We start from the raw sequence: 15,382 nt of genomic DNA on the forward strand, positions 1-15,382 counted from the left end.
ATATGGGAAAAAGGGGGGGGGGGGGCATGGGTCCCCAGTGCATGGAAGACACATTGAAGAGCTGCTTGCAGCTCCCGAGCCTCAGTCTGAGTATCACTGCCCTAAAGAGACAATCCAGGGTGCGTGTCTGCTCCCCCCATGAACCTTCTCATATGGGGGACGCCTCCCCACCCCGGAACTGATCCACATGACTGCTGCTCTGTCCTCCTGCATACCCCTTCTCCAGTATGCCCCGATGCTTGCGAGATGCCGGCCTGCATTTAAACAGCTAGGCGGAGGGGCAGGTGGGCAGGGTCCTATACTATCAAGCAGGAAAAGCATGTCTATGTGTCTATAAAATGTGTATCCATTGCCCTGTATCCATCTGGCCTGCCCTTCCTATGCCGTCCATCTGGTTACGTTGCAAGTCCTTTGGGGCAGATTAGCTCAGAAGCAAAAATACCCCAGTGCGAGTTTATAAAGCGTGCATCCTCTTACCTCCTTGAGCTTGGCTCACTAAGGGAGCAGTCAGGAGCCCCTGCATTCCCCGCTGGCACTGCTGGCTCGCCAGGCTAACTAGCCTTTTCCATCCCATTACAGCTCATATATCTACCAGAAGCGCTGGGTGAAGCTAGACGCTGACTACCTCCGATATTTTGACAGTGAAAAGGTGAGTGCAATGCCCCGCTCTGTCACAGACTTTCTGTGTGACCTTGAGCTAGTCACTTAGCCTTTCTGGGCAGTTCCCCATTTGTACAACGGCAATGCCAGCCCCTCCCTGCTGTGTGGAGGAGAGCTGCATTAAAGGTCGTGCGGTGCTCAGATACTGCAGTCGTGGGGCTGGGTAAGTACCTAATCTCGATCGCTTGTCTTTGAAATCTGCCACCCAGGGTGGGACTGACGTGTGGTGTGGAACCAGAGGCGGCAGGTTTGTATAATTTTTGGTGGTGACCAGAACCCGCCCCAACCCAAACTCTGCCCCCCACCTGCCCAAGCCTCTGGGAGGGAGTTTGCGTGGGGGAGGAGGTCTGGGGTGCAGGCCCTAGGCTGGGGCAGGGGATTGGGGTGCAGGGTGTAGGCTCTGGGAGGGAGTTTGGGGATGGGAGGGGGTGTGGAGGGAGGAGGTGCAGGGAGGAGGTGCAGGGTGAGGAGTATGGGGTGAGGGCTGTGGGGTGCGGCTGCAGATGAGGGCTTTGGGGTCTGGGAGGGGCTCAGGGTGAGAGTAGGAATGTGGGGGGTGAGGGCTTTGTCTGGGGCTGGGGGGGTTGGGGTGTTAGAGAGGCTCAGGGCTGGGGCAGAGGGTTGGAGTGCAGGGGGATGAGGGCTCTGGCTGGGACTAGGGATAAGGTGTTTGGGGTGCTGGAAGGGCTCAGGGCTCTGGCAGAGGGTTAGGTGTGGGGGGGATGAGGGCTTTGGCTGGGGCTGGAGATGAGGGATTTGTGGAGTTGGAGGGGGCTCAGGGCTGGGGCAGAGGGTTGGAGTGCAGGGGAATGAGGGCTCTGACTGGGACTAGGGATAAGGTGTTTGGGGTGCTGGAGGGGCTAAGGGCTCTGGCAGAGGGTTAGGTGTGGGGGGATGAGGGCTCTGGCTGGGACTGGGGATAAGGTGTTTGGGGTGTTGGAGGGGCTCAGGGCTAGGGTAGAAGGTTGAGAGTGTAGTTTTGGGGTGAAAGCTCTGGCGGGGGGTGTGGGCTCTGGGGTGGGGCAGGGCTGGGGATGAGTTTGGGGTGCAGGCAGGCTGCTCTGGGACAGGAGCCAGAGAGGAGGACTCTCCCCAGCCCTTTCCCTGCTGGGAGAAATGAGATCTGGGGGAGGAGCCCCCCCTTTCCCGCCCCCCCAGCAGCACACTCACCCCCCACCACTGTCACTGCACTTGCTCCTAGAACCCCTCTCAGGTCCAGGAATCTGCCTCGCCTCCCCCGTGGTGGGTGCCGGGGGGTGGTGCGTGCGCCTCCTCCCCTCCTGCTGCCCCTCGCTGTAGCCTCACTGGGGGTGAGGGATGGGGCTGCCTCCTTGCCTAGCATGGGGCAGGAGCGGTGACTGAGGGCGGGGGGGCCCCCTGTGCTGGTGGAGGGTCCCGCCAGAAAAGGGAAGGGTCTGAGGTGGAAGGGCAGGCTCAGAGTCAGTCTGCCCTGGCAGGGGAGATGGGGGCACTAGGACCCTGCGGCAGCAGTTGCTGCAGGGAAGAGGCAGCCAGGGACACTCTGCTCCAGGGCCGGCTGGGGAGGTGCATGGGGGCAGCAAGTCGGGGCCTGGGGACACTCGTAGGAGGCGCAGGGGAGGCGGCAGGTGGGCCGGGGGAACACACCCAGCCCCAAATACGGGTGGAGCTGGGCCCCTGGGCTCTGAATATTGCTAGTGCCAAGGCACGACGTGGAGATATAACTCGCCGCCCCGTTGGGAACTTCCCCCAGGGATGGGGACGTGCTCTTCTGGTTCAGGTTCCCCTCTGCTTTCTAGAAACCAGTGCAGAGTGATGATAACTTGCATCCCCCAGCTGGGCCGTGAACTAGGGCTCCTAAGCTAAGCAGCACTCGGCCTGATCAGAAGGTGGAAGGGAGACCCCTGGAGAACCAGGGTGGTGTAAAGAGTAGAGCCGGCGCGGCAGGCCATGGCGTTCTTGTCTGTGAGTCAGCCCGGGATTGGCGCAGCCTTTCAGACGAGGCGTTCTCATCTGCTTGTAGTCCTGGAAGATTTCACTTACGGCCAGAGTTGGTGTGGAATGCAGCCACCTCTGGGGTGGCAGGCAGTCGAAGTTTAACAGCACACAGGAATGCTGGGCACTGCTTTAGTGCAGGGAGTGGGGTAAGGATACCGTGCCCAAGAGGGACTGAGTTTAACAGAATGGGGCTGACCCCTCCGCTCGAGTGACGGTGCTGTGGGGTCTCTCCTGGCTATGGGTAGGGCTGATGTTGGCATGTCCTGACAGCGATGGGGCTCTCAGTCTCAGGTTGTGCTAGCACATGGGTGTTTCCTTGGGTCTGTTACCCTCCGGCTGCGTCTCTGGGGGTGTGGTTGTGACCCGTGTGACTCTCTGCTGCAGGACACGTACTCCAAGCGCTTCATTCCGGTGACCTCAATAGCCCGCGTGGCCAGCATCGGGGACCAGAAATTCGAGGTGATCACTAACAACAGGACCTTCGCCTTCCGGGCTGAGAGCGATGGTGAGTGTGGGGAGCCCCACAGTGTGGCTCCTGGCGTGGGTTTCTCCAGGGCTGGCACATGTAGGGTGGGGAGAAGGAAGCAGAGAATAGGGAAGCAGCTGCTCCTGTTTCTCCCGCCTGGCAGGAGAGAGTTCCCAGGAGTCAGCTGTCATTTCCCTTTACTCACTCCGGTCCCATTGCTCCTGGTTATTGCCCACTGACCCCTCCGCTCCCCCCCTCAGTAATCCCTCTCCCTCCTGATGATCAGACCCCGAGGATGACACCATGCCCTCCCCACCCCTTCACCCTTTTTTAGCTGAGCTTTGGCTCCGTCTTCTTCCAGCAAGTCACTCTTGGTCCAGACCAACATCCAAAGCAGCTAAGAGCTTCGGGGGCAGTGACCGAATTTCCTGCTCTTTCCTTCCCCCTGGCTCCTCAGAAGAGCCAGGGGGCAACTGCCTGCTGAGCACTGGAGCCCGTTAATAAGGCTTCTGTCTCTGAGCAGCAGGGGGCGCTGGAGGTGCACTCCCTGCTCGGTGGATCGAGGACGCTGCCTCTCTACACGGCCAGCCCTTGCTGCTCTGCAGAGCAAAGGGCCAAGCTGGAAATCCATGCCCTTGCCCCCTGGTGCTCCCGCATGTGTCCACGGTGAGTGGGAGGGGGCCTGCCGTAACCTATGCACCAGCTTTGGAGCCCATCCTCGGGCCTGATGGCAGGCCTGGCTCCCAGCTGACCCCGAGCCCTGTCTGCCCTGCAGCGGATCGTAATGAGTGGATGAGGACCCTCCAGCAGATGGTGGACGAGCGGAAGTTCAAGGGCTTGAACAGGATATCCCTGTTCCAGCTGGCCACTGGCGCCTTGGACTCGGTGGACAAGTGCGGGCTGCTGGAGCTGCGGGGCTTTAAGAACAAGCTGTACGTGGTGGTGGCTGGAGATAAGGTTTTCCTGTACAAGAATGCTGAGGTCTGTATCCGCGGAGGCTGTCTCCTTCCAGGGGTGGGGAAAGGGCCCTATTGAAATACAACAGCTCAGACCCCTGCCAAGGTATGGGGGGCTGGGGTCACAGCCCAGCTTGAAATGCTTCTCACGCCCTTCTTTCTCCTCCCTCTCCCTCTTCCCCCCTCTTCCTTCATGCCATCCCCACTTCGCTCCTTGCCTGCTTCCGCCCTCCTCCCCTGCGTCCGCTCCCTCTGGGTCCTTCCCCTTGGTCTTTCCCTAGGGCCACCAAGAGAGTTTGTGAGCAAGGTTATTATGAGCCATAGGAGTGGTAGCAGCTAGCGCCTGACACTGCGTCCCCATTGTGCTGGGAGCTGCACGTTCACAGGCTCGAACGCTACATGCTCGAACTGGGCAAGGCAGGCGAAGCGTGGGGGTCGGACGGCTCATTTTACACATGGGCAATGGAGGCACCGGGTGGATGAAGGGATGTGCCCGAGGTCCCGCAGGGAGTCAGGGCAGAGCAGGAAATGAACCTGGCTCTCCGGTCCAGCCCTTTGACCCCCGTAGTCCCAGCCGTCCTCCAAGGGGGTGTTGGGAAGTGGGGATCAGATCAGGACTTTAGTCCCACAGGGCAGAGAGGTGTTACCAGCTTTGCTGGTTACTTTGGGGTACGCTCATTTATTAGGGTTACTCTTCTGGGGGGGGGGGGGTGTTCTGTAATTGTATCAGTGTACTGCTTGTGTCAGTCGTGTCCTCATACGGAGCTCTACTTCTCCCTGCTGCAAATCCCTCCCAGTGGAGCTCTCCTGCAGGACCTAGGTTCCCCAGGGCTGGGTTCTTCCAGCCCCAGAATATATCTATATCTATATCTATATCTCTCTCTCTCTCTCACACTCACACACACCCACCCAAGTCTGAGAGGACCGGGTTCATCAGCTCTCCCAAGCTGACCCCTTATATGTCCCTGGACTCAGCCTGCTGGGTCGAGGAGCACTTCCAAGCTGCCACCCTCATATGCCCGAGGTTCAGCACGTCCCTATCCCCACTTCCGCGTTACAATTGTTCTGGTAGTGACCCACTGGATGAGCAAACCCCATAGGATTTTTGGGCGCTGCAGGGATCTTTTAGCTTAGGCTACGAGGAGCGTTGCTGCAGAGTGAATGAGGAAACCAAAAAACACCCACAGGGGGGCGGAGGGGGGAGGGGGAGAGAGAGAGAGAGAGAGAGAGAAGCAACCAGCTTAACCATGAAAGTTGTTTATTGCTGGTAATAACCATAGGGGAGCAAACGAAAAAAACCATTATAATATTAAATGTAACTTATATTTGATTATAAAAGTCAGGTTTAGAAAACTATATCTGATGACACCAGTCAGGGTCAGAAGGCTACACCTAGAGAGAGAGAGAGAGCTGGGTTCTCACCACTCCATGAAGCTTGAATCGATCGAGGTCCCCAGGTGGTGATGGTAGCTGAGGGTCCGGAGTGCTGGAGACAGGCAGAGCCCCCAGCACGATCAGTCAGGAGAAAATGAACTCCCAATGGAAATGCTACAGATTTTGGATCCAGGCATCAGAACACTTACTTGAGCATGGGTGGGGGGTTTTGTAGGGAAACAACAGTGGTTCAAGGGAGAACACTAGATTTGTTGATGTGTAAACAAGGGAAAATACCAAAGTTGTTTTGTTCAGGCTAGACATGGGAGCTGATCATTCCTGGCTTTGGGCGGTGTTCCTCGGAGGGAGCTCACAATGCAGTTAGGGAGCTTCACTATTTTGAATACCGATAAAGGATTTATTCCTAGAATTGGTCTGATAAGTACTGAGCTGGGTGTGTGCAGGCGTGGGTTCATTAACATCTGGAGCAGAGATCCCCCATCATGCAGTGCTTCCCGGCTTTTCTGGTCCCAGAGTTCTGTGCGGTTCTTGCCTTGGAATCTCTGTTCGCCATTCTGTAGGCTAATGGAGATGCCTCCCTGTCCCATCTTCGATGCAAATGAGGTTAGGGGAGTTTCCTTAATCCTGTCCTCCTTATCCCAGGGGTTTAGGTGGGTCTCCCACGGCCTTTTCATTGCTTTTTGTAAGTCTGTCTTCTGATGCGGATTTGGTTCAAGCAGAGGCTGGGGGGCGGGAAGGTCTTTCATGAGTCAGGCTGGGTACAGCACCCTGGTTCCCCAAGAACACAGAGCTGCCAGGTAACAGAGGGGCGCAGGACCCGGGTGTGAGTTGCGCTGGAGGTGGGAGTGCGAAGTGGCCATTTGCGGTGCCCCCTGGTGTGCTCTAGCCCTGCTTCCCTCCGCCCTGTCTCACCAGGAGAGGAGACTTGTCTCCAACGTGTCTTGAAGGAACTCTGCAGACTGTGGTCTCTTTAAGCCCTGGCACTGTCTCTTCTCTTACAAAGACCTCACATGCCGCTCCTGAAAAGGGGACACAGCTTCATGGCACAGACCTTGCCATCTGGGTCTGTCCAGTGCACCGAGTTCCCAGATTTTAACGTCTGTCTTAGAATCATAGGACTGGAAGGGACCTCAAGAGGTCGTCTAGGCCAGTCCCCTCCACTGAGGCAGGGCTAAGTATTATCTAGACCATCCCTGACAGGTGTTTGTCCAACCTGCTCTTAAAAATCTCCAATGACAGAGATTCCACAACCTCCCTAGGCAATTTATTCCAGTGCTTAACCACCCTGACAGTTAGGAAGTTTTTCCTAATGTCCAACCTAAACCTCCCTTGGTGCAATTTAAGCGCATTGCTTCTTGTCCTATCCTCAGAGCTTAAGGAGAAAACTTTTTCTCTCTCCTCCTTGTAACAACCTTTTATGTATTTGAAAACTGTTATCATGTCCCCTCTCAGTCTTCTCTTCTCCACAGTAAACAAACCTAGTTTTTTCAATCATCCCTCATAGGTCATGTTTTCTAGACCTTTAATTATTTTTATTGCTCTCCTCTGGACTTTCTCCAGTTTGTCCACATCTTTCCTGAATGTGGTGCCCAGAACTGGACACAATTCTCCAGTTGAGGCCTAATCAGCGGAAGAATTGCTTCTCGTGTCTTGCTTACAACACTCCTGCTAATACATCCCAGAATGATGTTTGCTTTCTTGCAACTGTTCACTCGTATTCATCTTGTGTGCTTGAGGTTGGCCTTCAAGGTGTCTTTATATCTGAGGATGGGTCAATCCTTAGGGCAGGTTCCCATGCTCAGCTGGCCGTAGAGCACCGCTTTCGGTATATGGGAAACTTCCATGCAGCCCATGGGTCCGACCCAGCAAAGTTGAGACGTGATGTGCATACTCTGGAAGCCAGAGATTGGACATCTCTCAAGGACTTTAGTTCTATGGCAGACACCATTAAAAATCCTTTGTATCCTTTAATTCAAGATACAGAAGAGAAGAACAAACAGTTAAAGCATTTGAAATGCAAAATATGAATGAGCTTGTCTTTTAACCACAGCATTGTTCCCTGGCCCTTGAGCTGCAAAAAGTTTCTATAAGGAAAACCTCCTTCTGAGATGGTCCTTGGGGGGGGAAAGAGACGAAGTCAGCTGAGATGGGCTGGAACTGCTGGTGCTAAAGTCCAGTCCTGTTTCCTAAGGCAACATAAGAGAAAAGCGCACACAAAAGGGGAGAGGAAAAGAGCAGCAAAGAGAGAAAATGCAGCTTCTGTCTCAGGGGCTGACTCATTTGCAACCTCAGTGCTGGAAGGACACAGGCCCAGCACATGGTCTTGGTCTTATCACCCACCTGGCAAACTTGTACCAGCGTTAGGCTGTGTTCAGCATTGCTTTTATCTGCCTCATTCTGGTCACAGGCTTGCAGCTGTGTTGCAAAATACAGTCTTGGCTGGCTAAGCCCAGCTCTGATCAGACAGCATTAAAAAGGAGAGGGATAGGAAAGAGAAGAAATAAGGGGCGGAAGGAAAAGGACGCACAGGGGGCAGGGACGGAGAGTGTTTTACAAAGTCTCACATCCCAGGAGGTGTTTGCTATTCAGCCAGAGCCAGCGGACATAGAGATGTCAGCTGGTCCCTCTCTCAGCCCAGTGTGGTCAGGACATCTCTTGGGATCAGAACAACAAAGGCAGCCCAATGGTGTTGTGATGGATCCTGGGGTCCCAGGAAACAGCGGGAGTGGCAGCCATGATGGTAAAGCTCACTCCAGTGGCCTTTGGCAGACAGCTGCTAATTTGCCCCCAGACCCCTTTTCCTTTTCAGAACCCCAGAAGGGAGTGATGGGCGGAACGGCCCATCCCCGGATTATACTGTCCACCGATTCGGCCTTGTTTCACACACACCAAGTTTGGTCCGTTGATTTCCGGTCCCACGCCACTCTTGTTTGATCCATTGATTTCCGGTCCCACGCCGCTCTTGTTTGATCCATCGATTTCCGGTCCCACGCCGCTTTTGTTTGCCAGGTGTGATCTTAACCCAGTGCTTGAGTTCTATCCAGAGGCCTTTCTTGTGTGGACTCATTGGGTCCGTCTGTCTCCCTTTCGCACCTGATCTCATCGCCGTTTGCTGGTAGAGGTTACTGTGACCCTTCAGAAACTTTCATGCGCTTTGCCACAGTTGAGCTCCCAGTTAGGCTATCCGTGCGGGCCCAGTTACCACGACATGCCTCCGGGGCTCAAGGGCCCCAGCAGTGACCATGGCACTGCCAGCACTGGGTGCGATAGGGCTGGTACTGGCACCTGCAGGCTGGGTGCCCAGGGCTGGACTTGGTGCACTGCCCCCATCTCACCTGTCTGCTTCACTCCCACACGCAGAACAGCCAGAGGTGCCTCTGGTGTGACCTTGTGAGTCCCGTACTGTTGGTCTTTAACCCCTTCCTGGCTGTTCTTGCCCCATCAGGATTATCGACAGGGGATCGGAATCACCTACATTGAGATGAATGTGGGGAATGTGAAGGACGTGGACAGAAGAGGATTTGATCTGACGACGCCTTACAGGATCTTCAGGTGAGGAGGGGGGTCTAGGTGCTGTGCCTCACGGGTGTTGGTCCCTCCCCTGCCGTACAGCACGTGTCTCCCCCCAGCCAACGCGTTCCCCCACACGGCTCTCTGGTGTCTTTCAGCTTCTCGGCAGACTCGGACCAGGAAAAGGACGAGTGGGTGGAGGCCATGCAGCAGTCCATCGCCGAGGCCCTCTCCAACTCGGAGGTAGCGGAGAAGATCTGGTCGGTGGAGGCAAACCAGTTCTGCGCCGACTGCGGGTCGCCCAAACCCGACTGGGCCTCCGTCAACCTTTGTGTCGTCATCTGCAAGAGATGCGCAGGTACGGGCTGAGCCCGGGTGGCACGAGCCGTGGGGCCTGGTGATGGAGAGAGGCCCAGCTCCACGCTGGGTCAGCGAGCTTAGAGCACGGTGCACCCCTGGCTTCAGCAACGGGACTGGGCTCTGCCTCTCCCAGGAGTTTCTTCCTCCATCACCCCGGACTGGGCCGACCCTTCTCGCCCTCCTTATGAATTGCCCAGCTAGGTCAGTCTCGTGCCTGTCTCAGCCATTTCGGTGGCAGGCTCAGGAACCCCCACTAGTGGACGCTTGTGGAATTGCCTGCTCCTGGGGGAGTTTCTTCCTAACTCAGAAACAGGGACATCAGGGTCCTTCCGATGCAGGATCCGTGCCAGGGCAGCTGCAGCCGGGTCCAGACGAGGCTGCTCGTCGCCCAAGTGCACGTTCCACTGGGGTGGGCTCGAAAGCCGCAGCGGGACTTCACTGAGCAGCCTGGCAGCCGCAGCAGAGCCCCGAGGGGCCCTTTCAGGAGTGTCTGTCGTTAAGCGTGTTCGGGCTTCTGAGTTTTGCCAGCCTAGCTGGGTTGGGTAGGAAGGTGGAACAAATCGCCCACCCCCGACACAGCTGTGCCGGCAGCTCCCCCGGTGGAGAGAGAGCTCTGCTGGCAGTCGAGTGCTCGTGTTGGCTTCGCGAGTGGCCCTCAGGGAGCTGGCGGAGCCATGCCAGCAAAACTCCTTTTGCCTGCATGCGCAGCCTCTCCACTAGGGGGCTCTGCTGACAAAGCTTTACCAGCAAGGGCCCTGTAGTGTAGACAGTCCCTGAGCGGATGGTGTTCATCCAGTTCCCAGTGGCCAAGGCGACGGACTGGAGATGACCCAGCAATGCAGATCTCTGCTAGCTGTGATTCTTTGGCGGCTGTCTGCATCAGAAAACTGCAACTGGCTGGAAAAGCTCAGGGAGACTGAAGTGCCCTCCTGTCTAGAGAGGCACCCTCTGGGGTGAAGTGGAGGCATGAAGGAGGGGGGATGCTTACCCAGAACTTAGCAGGATAACCTCGCCTGATACCGTTATCCCCTTCTGCAGATGGGGAAACTGAGGCAGAACGGCTATGGCACTAACCCCGGGCACTAACCCCGGGCCACTGCCAGGCAGCTGGAGTTCCTGGCTCTCAGACTCATGCTCAGAGCACGAGGCCGTGCCGCTGTCCCTAATGAGACCTTCGCTTTTGTTTGTTTGACCCACAGGAGAACATCGGGGGCTGGGGCCGAGCATCACCAAAGTGCGGAGCCTGAAGATGGACAGAAAGGTGTGGACGGAGGAGCTGATCGAGGTATCGGTGCAGATTCCCATGGGCTAGCAGGTGGAAAGGGGGATTTTTCATAGCTGTCTGTGAAATCGTGCCCTTTTTTGATACTCAGACACTTGTGGGGCCTGTGGCAAACCGTACAGAGCCAGAATGGCTGGGTGCCTGTTTCTGGGAAGTTCGAAACTGCCAGTCGAACCCCTGCGGGCTGATTCTGAGTTCCCGTTCCCCGTGGTATCTGTGCTCCCTGACGGACGCTGCTGTGACGTAGAACCCCCAGCTTTGCTTCCGTAGCATCCACCCTCTGGAGACATGCCCCACTGCTCCCATGGATCTGGAAACAAACCCGCCCCGATGCCTCCCTTCAGGGGGCGAGCGAGCCTGTGTCTGGGACTGGAAGCCTGAATGTGCCTGGCTGCAGATGGCAGAGCTGGCGGATTGGTCACTGCCGAGTCAGTCTCTCAGGAGCGGGGCAAAGGGACGCGAGGCGTTAATAGTGCCCCAGCTCGGTTTTGTTTCGAAGGAGGAGAGGCCGAGCTGTCGGAGTCAGAAACAGCTGCACAGAGAGCGGCGGGAAGGCTGCTGATCCAGGCACGGTGACTGCATCTGGAGTAACCGGAGCCCGGAGGGCGGGGGAGGCTGTGTTCTGTTACTGCAGAAATACCGAGGGTATGTTTTCAAGCAGCAAAGCTGGCTCAGGAGGTGACGAGTGGGTGAAAGAGACCTTCCCCTCTTAGGGTCTGGTTCGGAACTGGCTGGGGCTGGCCAGTGACTCAGGCCACGTCTCCACTGGATCAGAGGCGTGACTGCAGCCTGCATGGACGTTCCCAAGCCAGCTTTGCCGGCGCTCAAGGGACAAGCAGTGAAGCCGGGGGTGCGCTCAGTAAACGTTTCCTGAGACGAATGGAGCCAGTGCTGCATTCTGAGCGCGCCGGCTCCCAAGACGCCCCCCGGCTGCCCTGGTGCAGGGGCCATTTCGCTTCCCCATCCGCGCCCCCTTCCCCCCCCCACCCCCACCCCCGGTGACCCTGGCCCCCTGAGGGGCTGATAGCAGCGCGCGTCGCAGGGGGCTGCCCATTTGGGAAGCTGTGTTAGCCACCAGAGAGGGCCTGGCTCTACAAAGCCCTCTATAGCTTGGGCCCTGGCTGTCTACAAGAGCGCCCCGCGGTCAGCCAGCACGCCCGCGCCGACACCCCCTGATCGAGGTGCTAGGGGCAGGTTGTGTGTCTCCTCCCGTCCTCCCAGTCGCTGTGACCTGGCAGGGCGTTCTCCACTCGGGGATCCCACCTTGGCCTGACACAGCTGCCGTCTCTTACATTTGGACCTAGCTTCTGCTCGGTGGGAGGTAGGTCACTGGCTGCACGGGCCTCAGCACGACTCTGCCTCCATCACACACCACGAGGACCGTCCCCTCTTTGGCTGTTTGAGGCGAAGCCAGACAGTCGTTGGCCTGCCTCTGAGTCATTCCCACCAGGAATCTGCTGCTTCCAGCCTCAGGCAGGCTGCTCCTCCTCGCCGTCCGGTCAGACTCAGGGCCCCGCGCCAAGGAGCAGCTAGACGGGGACTGAGCCTTCCCCGCCCTTCTCCAGGACAATGGGATCTGGAAGCAGAGTGCTTCACGCTGGGAGATTCATCTGCTACCAGGGTGGCCAAAGCTGCTGGCAGCTCGGCCCGTGTCCACCCGGAGCCTGGCTGTGTCCGGCCTCCAGACACCTCTCCCCTGCCCCAGAGTCAGCTTCTGCCTGCGCCTGCTTCCCACGGACGCATCCTGAAAGTGCTTCCAGCTGCTCTCCCTAGCTGTGGGCGGCAGGTTTCTGCTCTCCCCTCTCCTCTAAGGTTACATTAACCCCCAATGGCCCCCACCATGTGACATGCAGAGAAACCAGCTGAGAGAGAAATGAGGATGTTCCCCCGTAGATCTCACCCCCCCTTCCCGTACTTCCCCAGCTCCCTCTCCCCTCGCCTTGTGAGGTGTTTAGCTGTGGTGATGATGGTGTTTTCTGTGCACTGCCCCTTTGAATTACAAAGGGCTCTGTTCACTGCGGAGTCAGGCAGCCGTTTTGTGTCCAGGACAATGCAGACAGTCAGACACACACACGCTGCGCTCTCTCCTGGAATCTGCACTGTTGTTCTTCCCTGTGTTCTCCACCAACAGTAAAAGCAGTGCCCTTGGCCTGCAATCAGGAGCAACCCTACAATAACAAACCAGTATGTGAAGCCCTGCGCTTGTGAACGACCCTACAATAACAAACCAGGGTGTGCAGCCTGGAGCTTGCAAGCAGCCCTACAATAACAAACCAGCATGGTGCAGCCCGGCTCTTGGAAGGAACCCCACAATAACAAACCAGCGTGTGCAGCCCTGTGTTTGCAAGCAACCCTACAATAACAAACCAGTGGGTACAGCCCAGCGCTTAAGAGCAACCTGACAATAACAAACCAGCATGTGTGGCCTGGAACTCGTGAGCAACCTTCTAACAACAAACCATTGTGTGCAGCCCAGCTCTTGCGAGCGACCTTCTAATAACAAACCATTTTGTGCAGCCCAGCTCTTGCGAGCGACCCTACAATAACAAACCAGGGCGGGAGGAAGAACATCAGGAAGGAAATGTGTGCCTCTCGAAGTGCAGGGGCTGATCCAGGTGAAAATGAGAAGCAATTGCTTTAAAACGTCAGTGTCCTTTTTGTAACCTGCAGCTGGAGCCAACAAGCCTCCGTGTGGCTCCGCAGATGTTATTGTGCGGCAGGAAAGGGGGCGGGGGATTGGCTGCCCTGCCAGACCATAGTCTTAGAGGCTGGGGTCCATAGGAGAGGTGTGTGTGGGCCAGCCAGGGCCCTCGGGGCATGTGCTGCGGGGAACAGTCCCAGTCTGGCTGAGGGGGCGGAGGAGATGAACTAACAGGCCGATGGTTAGCTGGTCTCTGTGTCTGTCTGCGAACACCGTGCAATGGGCGATTTCACATGTGAACAGCAAATGGGGTTCCCACATCAGAGCTGGCGCATTCAGTTACTAGCTCTCTCTCCCACACCCCCCGTTCTTAAACTGCTGCCCATCACAGTGGTATCAGATCCCCGATTCATAGGTTGGTACAACACAGAGCCAGAAGGGACCACTGGGATCACATAGTCTGATCTCCTGTAGAACACAGGCCGTAGGACTTCCCGGGATTAATTGGCTCGTCTGTCTGTCTGTCTGTCTCTCTGTTCCGTTCGCACCGGGCCACCAGCCCCCCCTTCCCCACTCAGGCCACCCCTTGGGAAAAGCCTAAGTCAACACACAGGCTTTGCACGCGCCCTGCAGGTGAGCCCGTTTGGGCTGTTGGACTGAGTGTTAATGACAGGCAGATTGGTGGTGGTCTCCCCCTTTGACCACACCCAGAGCTGCACTAGGCACCAGCCCCACATGGTTTGTCTCGCGTCCAGTGGAGATCCGTGGGGGACGTGGGAAGGGCAATGGGGAGATGGTGGTACTCGCACAGAGGTGCCAGCCAGTGCCGCTCACTCTGCCGTCACTGTTTTGTATCCCCAGTTGTTCTGCAAGGTTGGTAACTGTGTGGCGAACCAGTTCTGGGCAGCCAACGTGCCCCCCAGCGAGGCCATCCACACGGCGAGCAGGAGCCAGGAGCGGAGACACTTCCTCGTAGCCAAGTACAAGGAGGGCAAGTATCGGCGCTACCACCCGCTCTTCGGGAACCAGGAAGAGCTCAACAAGGTGGGTGCCTAGTGGTCTCGAGATCATGTTCAGGGAAGGGCCGGTCTGCTGGCCTCTGTCCTGGCAAGGGGTCTCCATTGCCTGGAGACGGTGAGCAGGCGGGGCCTTCTCCGCCCAGGGCCTGCATGCTAAAGAGCCTCCTCCAACTCTGGATTCTCCTCCTCGCCTTCCGCAGAGGCAGGCTCGGGCCTGCCAGGCTCCTGTGAGGGGCTCAGGCCTGTCAGCTGGGAGCTCCTAAGCCTGGTTCTGCCTGGCTGACTCTGGGAGCTTTGCCCGGCTGCCAAAGCCCAAATGTTCACAAGTGGGCCACCCATGGTGACACTGATTTTCGGAGGGGCCAGGTACCCACAGCTCCAGTCGACAGCACTAGGAGCTGTGTGAGCTCAGGCAACGGCCCGAGTGGTGATCCTCGCGGCTGACCTCCTCTGTCCCTAAAATCTATGAATCTATGAAATCAGCTCCAAGGTCTTGCAGGCTGGTCACCCAAAAGAGGATGCCTGGCTCCCTGCTTCAGTTTCCCCCATCTGTGAAATAGGCATGCTCCCGTCTGTCTGACAAGCGCTCAGCGTTATTGTCTGTGGCGTGTGTGTTGTAGGGAAGGTGTGAGGCACACGTGGGGGTGGCTCAGGTCGGTCTCTGCAGTGTTCAAGTAGTTTGCCTGGTGCGTGGTTCAATGTTGGTTTTCAAGAAATAGATGTTAAACTGAGGCCTGGCCTGCTCTTAGCCTAAAGATCCCAGGTCTCGACTGGGAGGCTAATCCAATTGTTCTGGCCAAATTCCAGTTAAGAAATAACATTCTGTCTCCCTGAAATTCCCTCTGCAGTGTCTCAGGTATGGTCCTAACGTGTCATGAAATGTTGCTGTGTGCTGTTCAGTGGCTGCTGTGTGCCACCCCAGAGGTGACTGCATTTCAGACCTGGATGAAGTGATTCCAGTGTACAGTTTGTAGCTTGCTTTGTGGCGAATGGGGTCTGTACAATTGTCAGTTCTTTTCCTCAGCACCTGCAGTGCCTGCTGAGCTCTTGGTCAAAGTGTGTTGGGGTAAACGAATGTTTAAGTTCTCATGTTGCAATGACCCCTTCCTTTTCTCT

General features: G+C 56.8%; 1 protein-coding gene across 20 annotated transcripts in view; it reads left to right on the forward strand.

Moving 5' to 3' along the window:
- Positions 1 to 15,382, forward strand: part of ARAP1 (ArfGAP with RhoGAP domain, ankyrin repeat and PH domain 1) — a 219,474-nt gene that overhangs the window by 156,047 nt on the left and 48,045 nt on the right. For all 20 annotated transcript variants that reach the window (XR_006285439.1, XR_006285436.1, XR_006285437.1 and 17 more), the window contains 7 exons: positions 580 to 649; positions 3,022 to 3,142; positions 3,879 to 4,084; positions 8,900 to 9,006; positions 9,123 to 9,322; positions 10,524 to 10,609; positions 14,109 to 14,291. Coding sequence is in view for 7 of the 20 variants with exons in the window: in XM_043527174.1 (XP_043383109.1) it covers positions 580 to 649; positions 3,022 to 3,142; positions 3,879 to 4,084; positions 8,900 to 9,006; positions 9,123 to 9,322; positions 10,524 to 10,609; positions 14,109 to 14,291 (973 nt within the window). In the remaining 13 variants the exon portion in view is untranslated. The remainder of the gene's footprint in view (positions 1 to 579; positions 650 to 3,021; positions 3,143 to 3,878; positions 4,085 to 8,899; positions 9,007 to 9,122; positions 9,323 to 10,523; positions 10,610 to 14,108; positions 14,292 to 15,382) is intronic.

The sequence above is a fragment of the Chelonia mydas genome, chromosome 1, assembly GCF_015237465.2.
Source record: "Chelonia mydas isolate rCheMyd1 chromosome 1, rCheMyd1.pri.v2, whole genome shotgun sequence".
NCBI lineage: Eukaryota > Metazoa > Chordata > Testudines > Cheloniidae > Chelonia > Chelonia mydas.